General features: G+C 39.3%; 1 protein-coding gene across 1 annotated transcript; it reads left to right on the top strand.

Moving 5' to 3' along the window:
• The first annotated feature begins 6 nt into the window (after window positions 1–6).
• Window positions 7–6082, top strand: ihha (Indian hedgehog signaling molecule a). Its single transcript, XM_017423810.3, has 4 exons — window positions 7–327; window positions 1711–1868; window positions 2056–2159; window positions 4691–6082. The coding sequence occupies exons 1-4, from the start codon at window positions 16–18 to the stop codon at window positions 5419–5421; spliced, it is 1305 nt and encodes a 434-aa protein (XP_017279299.1). The 5' UTR covers window positions 7–15; the 3' UTR covers window positions 5422–6082.
• Window positions 6083–8139: the final 2057 nt, after the last annotated feature.

Raw genomic sequence — 8139 nt, 5'->3', positions numbered from 1 at the left:
CCCCACACAGGGGCGATGCGGATCTCCCTGCTGCTTCTCCCAGCCTCTCTGTGCGCCTTGGTCCTCCTCCTCCTCCTCGCACCTGCCTCGGAGGGCTGCGGGCCGGGGAGGGGATACGGCAAGAGGCGGCCGCCGAAGAAGCTCATCCCGCTCGCCTACAAGCAGTTCAGCCCCAACGTGGCCGAGAAGACCCTCGGGGCCAGCGGGCGGCCTGAGGGGAAGATTACGCGCAACTCCGAGCGCTTTAAGGAGCTGACGCCGAATTATAACACAGACATCATCTTTAAGGATGAGGAGGACACGGGCGCAGACAGGCTCATGACGCAGGTAAGATGCTCCTCTTTTACCCAGAGCTGAGCGAAGGAAGTCACTTCTGAGCACCGCTGAATGTTTGCTGTCAGTTAAATGTTTAAACCAAAGTGATTGATTTCATTAACCCTTCGCTTCACGTCGGAATTTGCTACCTGACATAGTCCTGCTGCCCTAAACTCCCGCCTCAAGTGACCCCAATCATTGTCTCATTTTCCATTTGATCGGTCATGTGTGGGCCGGAAAATCCCTCTCTTCTAGATTACTAATAATGAATACATTAAATCTAACAAAAACAATCCTAACCGACACAATTTATCCTGCTCACCTGGGTAAAACGGACGCTGCTTTCACTCATTTTGTCATGGTGACACTTTGTGCCTTCTTTACGCACCACTCATGCGTAATATTTTAATCTTGCGTAAACTGTGTGAAATGTAAAAAATAACTTATTATAGCTTTTGTTCATTTTCTGAGAAACATTACTGAACTTTGAATAGCTTCAAATTCACACCTGATCTTGAGTCCAAGCTTTAATTATCCCCTCTAAACTGCAACATCATCCCAAGCAAACAGAAAAACCCGACGTGTACTTTGGCCATTCACCTTGTGACTTATAGTTATTCTTCAGAGTGCAGCTATGTGTAAGTGTAACGTGATGTGTGAGTTAATAAATATCCTTTATGTCCTCCCTACATTGATTTTAGTGCACATTTTTGGCATTTATAATCACGTTTTTTTTTACCCATTTTTCCACACGTCTGTTATGTCTTTCCTCACATTCAAGATATCTGCCACAGCCAGTTGACCCAGGAAACACAAAAATGGCTGTAACTCAATTGATTACATATACTGAGCTCAAACTTGGTGTGGCAGTAGCGGATAATCAGCCCCAACACATAGGCTACTCTAAGCACTAACTGATCTAGCAAGATCAGTTTTTAAACTTTGCCATTAACTATTGGAGGCAATCTGTCTGTTAGCAAAATTTCATGAGCAACTAGATGGATTTTAATGAAACAGTGAGTGCACATTTACCAGAGATTAATTTTTGGAGTCAGCTCAATTCAAGATGGCCACCACAGTCAAATGATCTTAAAAAACACAAAAATTGCTATAACCCAGCCAATGTTACAGCTATTGAGCAAAGATTTGGCATGGCAGTAGCTGAGCATTGTCCCAAACACATACTCAAAGTCTTATCTGTTGCGAGATGTCTTCACTTAAAACTATGGCATTAACTGTAAATGTAAATACTGTCTTTAAGCAAATTATCTCACGAACCATTGGGTAGTTTTTGTTTAAACTTTCAGAACCTATTTATTAGAAGAACATCTACCAGTAATGGACATGTGGATTATCTGACAGTTTGTTTTGTTTCTTTTTGTTTGCCTTTCTCAGCGTTGCAAAGACAAGTTAAACTCTTTGGCCATCTCTGTGGTGAACATGTGGCCGGGTGTGAAGCTCAGGGTGACAGAGGGCTGGGATGAGGACGGTAATCACTTAGAGGACTCGCTGCACTACGAGGGCCGTGCTGTTGACATCACCACGTCAGACAGGTAGCCACGCTGAAGTTGCAGTCAATGACCTCTTCAATCAATCACCTTATCATTCACATAACAACACTGACAGACAATAAACAAACTAGGCATATTTTTGATGCTGAAATTTAAATTTGTTCAGCCATTTTAGAGCAATCTGGTATTTACAAAAGACAGTTGCTGAAATTGTTTTCTTTCATCACAGGGACAAAAATAAGTACGCCATGTTGGCCCGCTTGGCTGTAGAAGCTGGATTTGACTGGGTCTACTACGAGTCCAAAGGCCACATTCACTGTAGCGTCAAGTCAGGTAAGAAATGGATCTGAGTAGCTGCATTTTTCCGTGTCTTTGTGTGTTTTTTTGTATTTACAGTCAGCTGTCATAACCACTAATGAGGCTGACTCTTTGTGGGGTGACTCACTAACAGTCCAGCTTGCCTTTACCATCAGTTTGTGAACATGTTTGTGTGTGTGTGTGGCCTACTGGGAGCCAATCAAAGCAGGGTGTGCACCTGTGCTTTTTGCCATATTTAGTCTCACTTCAGAGTCAGATGTCATTGGAAAGTCATCAGTCAGTGAAATTAAAGCATAAACAACAACAGACTTTGGTCCTTTACTCTAATAAAAATAAGTAAATTAAAGGCCTAGCCTTTCTTGGAAGAAATGCAAATCACTCTGAGTTTTATCGTTAGATCATCTTATGTTGAGAAATTATGTAGTTGTAGCCACTTCAGTGAAACTTTGAAAACAACATTATGTGCAATCTCAAGCAAAACTGCAATATCTCACATGATCTTGCTTGATTTGTTCGCACTTGGTTTGTGTATGCGTTGCAAATGACTGTCAGGTACTACCACACCACATTTTAGCTCTGTATTTGTAAAATTTACTGTGTAGATTTAGAACAATTTTTGTGGCAGCCATCTTGAATTAAATGTTACCATCTGACAGTTTCATTGAGATCCTTCCAGTGGTTTTGATAACAAACAGCCTTGGCTCCGTTAATGCCAATGTTTTTAATAAAGGTGTTGTGTGTGAAGTGTGTGTTGGGGACAATGCTCAGCTACTGTGACGCCAAATTTTAGCTCAATATCTGTGAAACTGGTAGAAACCAATTGTTGTGTTTTCTAAGATCAGTTGGCTGTGGCAGCCATGTTGAATTGATTTGGCTCCAAAAGATAATCAGTTCAGATGTACATTCACTAATTACTTCGGCATATTCTGTTAAAATTATTCTAGTTGTTCATGAGATATTTTAGTAACAGACACACACACAGACATGAGCAACAACAATGTCGCCCTTTTGCCGTCAGTGGTGGGCAATAATCACTCAAATTAAGTTTAAGCTTAAAGACCTACTTTAAAATCTGGCCCTCCAGTTTGAATGTTTACTTTTTGTGTTCTTAGTTACATCTTCTAAATGTATTACTTTATCAGATAAATCCTTTTTCGAAACAATAAGTGACAACATTCCACCAGCATCTAATCTGACTTTGGAGAACCTTTTCAAATCCTTTTGCCCATGTCTGGTACCACCAGTTATTTGATGCCAAACTCCATGTGCTGAGCTGAGGTTAGCAGGTTGTGAGATGATTAACTCTCCCTTTGTTTTTGCTGTTGCATTTCCTTCAGTAGGTTTCTCTCAGATCTCTTATCTGAGTCTTATCACAGCCCTCCTTTTCTGCAGCCTTCGGGCTTAAAGACACACACACCTTGGACAAATATTTGGCTGCCTTAACACCACCTCAAGACAAGCCTCCCACATAAACACACATTTATACAACTTCATTTCTTATTTCAACCTGATTCAGAGTATTTAAGCTCAGAGTCTCATATCCCCTCCTAGACCAAATGTAAGTGTGACTCGGTTTAAATCTTTAACTCTGCTTTAAACTGAACAGTATCTTGAACCAGGTCTGAGTCTGTGTACATTCCCGTCTCCCTGACCCCCGGCCGTGCTTTGACTGTGCAGATACAATCAGCTGGTTATCCATTAGCTCTTACCGACTACTCGATCCTGCCACCTCCTCTCACTGCGTCTTAAAGGGCCAAATAACTCAGACACCAGATCAAAAGCAGCCTATGGCAGATTTGACCAAAGAAATGGACCTCAGTAGCTCATCAAAGAATAAACAAGCATGTTTATTTACTTATATTCCATACTTATTGATTCCGTCATGTGAAAGTAAATTTGACATTCCAAGCAGAATAGCAAGATCAATGCTTACTACACAAAAGTGAAAAGGTACAGTATCTCCTTTAAGAGTAAATGTAAAGCATTTCACAAAAACTTTGACCTATTTTAAAAACCAAAACCTTCCAAAACCTTGGGACACTGACTCCCAGTCTCTATTACATCAAATTTTACCTCCAAATCTATAAAATTGACTAATCAATAAACATTTTTGTGTTGCTAAAGTGGATTAGCTGTGGCAGTCATCTTGAATGGTTATGAAAGAACTCAAATATTCACCTTCTGAAGGGTTTGCAACAACCAAAGATAAAATGCTTTTAACCTTCGTGTTTTCTCTGAAGAATGTTTCCGTGTGTGCACTTGACTTCTAATCATGGCCATAGGCAGACAGAAGTTTGAACCTGAGTCACATTATATTCATGTTAACAATCTCCCACTGATCCTCTCAGATAAAGTAGTTCTTGAGTCAGTGTCAAAGTCTCACCTGCTTCATGGATTACTCAGTGACCTAGAATAACGTGCAGGCCACATGCAGCTATTCTTTTGCTCGTTTTCAGCTGCATTTTTTTCTCATCCTTGTTACAACAACAAAAAAGCAGTACAATTGAAATTAAACACCTTGTTTTGTTCTGCTTTTCTTTCTCCAGAGCACTCAGTAGCAGCCAAAACTGGTGGTTGTTTTCCTGGTGAGGCTCAGGTTATGATTGAAGGTGGTGGTACCAAATATATGCGTGACCTTCTCCCTGGCGACCATGTCTTGGCGTCCTCAACAGCAGATGGCCATCCTTCACTTCTCTACAGCCCGGTCGTGTCCTTTCTGGACCGTCAGCCCAACGCCACAAAGACCTTCTACATCATCGGGACAAAAGCAGGTGTTAACATTAGCCTCACAGCTGCTCACCTGATCTTTGCCACCGACTGTGAAGGTGGACTGAACACGTCGGATTGGAGAGAAACATCTCAAGAGAGGCAACCTTTTGGTTCTGTATGGCAGGGAAGCGGCCTTGGAGGACGTCTGAGGACAGTTTTTGCCAGTGAAGTCCATCCAGGACAGTGTGTGTTTACATCTACAGACAGAAGGAATTCAAAACTTTCAGTGGTGACCTTTGTGGAGGAGCAGAAAAGCACTGGGTTATATGCTCCTCTTACACAGCATGGGTCTATAGTGGTGAATGGTGTGCTGGCATCCTGCTACGCAGCCGTGGACAGTCACCATTTGTCCCACTGGGCCTTGGCCCCACTAAGACTCTTTTATAAAATGATCGGGCCTTTCCAGGCACAAAACGATGGACTGCACTGGTACCCCTGGATTCTACAAAGACTGGGGAAAGTACTGCTAGACTCTGAACACTTCCACCCCTGGGGTATTGAACAGTGACATAAACGGAAGCCACAGATACATGTTTCAGACTGTTTAAGATATCTGTCTTCAGGGGCACAATAAAAAAAGAGCACAACTGCCTCTCTACTGTATTTAGAAAACAGCAAATGAGGAACAATCAAAGACAAAGTCGTGGGAACGGATTTCAGTTGGGGGGTGCTGTGAGCATGTGTGAATTTGTTTGACTCTAAGCACCAATATGAAGAGTACCAGTGCCAAATATATGCAGTGAAATGCACACTGGCAGTGCATTTGTCTGGAAAATTAATATAATACAGTATGCTGTTTATTTTTTAACAGAAAATAGCTATAAAATTGCAATCATGACCTAATGCTGCTCTGCCCGCTTTTTTGTGAGTTTTAGGCGGTTGTAAAATTTTGCACGCAGATAAACAAAATCCGTGCTGGTTTAAAGGAAATATTGTTGCAATTAAAACATATTTTTTATTAATTCATTAAGTGTGCATTTGCAAGCCCTCCTGCATTCATCAGGGGTTGCTGCAGCACCCTCCACAACCCTACTTCCCATGGCCTTGATCAAACATCAACTGATTTAAAAGTGTAAATATATTTTGTATTAGCTCTACTTGCCTGTATTTGCTGAACTACGTTATTTTCTAAGCAAAATTATTAAAGAAATTTATATTATTTCAGAGGACTGAAGAGGCTGATATACAGCAGAAAATGTGGCGCAACTCTGTGAGTGATTTTGCCAAGGAACAAAAATAACAAGTAAAACTTAAAACCTAAGCTCTTATAGAACCAAAAACACATTGTGAAGGTATTGAGTTTATTTTTTACATTCCTGTGTGGTATTTTTTACTGTAATTATCTATATTTATGTTTTCTGATGGAATTAAAAGAGGATTCCACATTTTGTAATGCAAAAGATAAAAGAGGAGTGCAGGGAGGAGGGACAAAACAATAAAGAGTCTTGACTGAATATAGCAAGATTTAAATCATTTATATGTACAAAGGTATTTATACATTTACATTATATCAGAAAGAAATAAAAGATTTTACTTGTAGAATAATTACTGCAGTAAACTGATATTGTGTTGTAGTTTAAAAAAAGCTTTTATGCAACCACTGAATAGCAGGGACGAAGATGAACACACATTTTTTGGGCTGCAAACACACAACATTTCTGACACAAAGAGCTTTAAAAACCACCGTGACTCCTAATCATTTTTAAGTCTTCCATCTGCTTTCAAACAACTTGATTGTCTTTAGCTGATTTCTAAATCCTTATGTTTTATATTACATATTTTATTTAAGAGCTGTTTCATTTGTTCTCATTGTTTGAGGGTGTCCTTTTTCAGGTCAGTAATACAACTCAGGCTGAATTCAACTACTGTATTAAGTTTCTTTAATAGATCTAATTAACTAGCAGTAATTATGATTTTTTTTTTAAATACTGAGTTTGATCATTTCTCTTTACGTTGTCTTTATTTCAAAAAACTTGAGACCCACTGTGGAGCAGTCAGTGTAATCATAAACATTAACAATATGGGAAGCAGTTTAATTAAGGTGGTGAAATGCTGTCTAATTGCCCAATCTATAACTAATGTATTGTCTAAATGTTTCTGATGTTGACTTTTGCTCAGAATGCTAAATGAAAACTCCCATAATGCAATTTCTCTAGAAACTCCAGGGCATTCTTCTTCCTGACTGCTCGAAAGATATGTCAAATATGTATATTAAACTCCTGAAGGAGAAAATATTTAAAGATCTATTTTCAGAAAATGTTGTAAATGTATTATTATTAGTAGTAGTGGTAATATTTTAATGTATGCATCTCTGTTTATAAAATTTGTATTTGACACACAAAGTTTTGGTTTGTAGCAAAACTTGGTGTGTTTTGTAACAAAAACAAATTTACAAAAAGTTCATGAATCATATATTATTAATAATTAATAAAGTATTTATGTCATAAAGTCAGTTGTAGAACTCCAATTAATTCTTCCAGCAGTTTTATTGTGCAGCTAACTAAGATTTCAGGTGTGATCAGGACCCATCATCTGATGGTTGGTGTGATTCTGGAGGTGCTTTGTGTGACAGCTTGTGGTTTCAGGGTGGTCTGCTGGTTGCTTTCAGCACCACGGACAGCAGCACTATGTGGCGTTCTTCTTTCTCACTTTTGATGACTGTGAGTTGTTTCTTTTTTTTTTTTTTTTCCATCCAGGATGGAGAGTAAATCTTGAGACACAGCACACCCTGCTGGATATTCCTACACTTGCAAAGCTTAAAGTGCAAACCTCTGAAAATTTACCTTTTATTTTTATTTTTTAAATAAAGAACACTAGGTGTAAAATTTAAGGAATACCAGTGCCAGTTTGTTTAAATTACAACTTAAAGGCCTAGCATTCTGTAAAGAAATGCATATCACCCGCTGCCTGTTATGACAGAATTTTCAACTAAGGTCATCTTATGATGATAATAGTTATAACCATTTTTGTCAAACCTTGTGAATTACATTATGCCCAATCTCATAATCTTGAGTGATTGTTAGCACTTGAAGCATGTACTGAGGATGGCCCTCAGCTACTACCACACCAAAATTAGCTTAATATATGTAAAAATGTCAGAATTATACCCATGATGGCTAAGGTTGATTTCCTGTCATGGCCATCCTGAATTGAGTTGACTCCAAAAGGTAACGCACTGTAGATGCACATCCAGTAATTACTTTCTGAAAGTATCAGTAAAACTTTT

The sequence above is a fragment of the Kryptolebias marmoratus genome, linkage group LG6, assembly GCF_001649575.2.
Source record: "Kryptolebias marmoratus isolate JLee-2015 linkage group LG6, ASM164957v2, whole genome shotgun sequence".
Lineage (NCBI taxonomy): Eukaryota > Metazoa > Chordata > Actinopteri > Cyprinodontiformes > Rivulidae > Kryptolebias > Kryptolebias marmoratus.
Note: the sequence above shows the minus strand (reverse complement) of the source record. Positions and strands in the feature narration are given on the sequence as shown.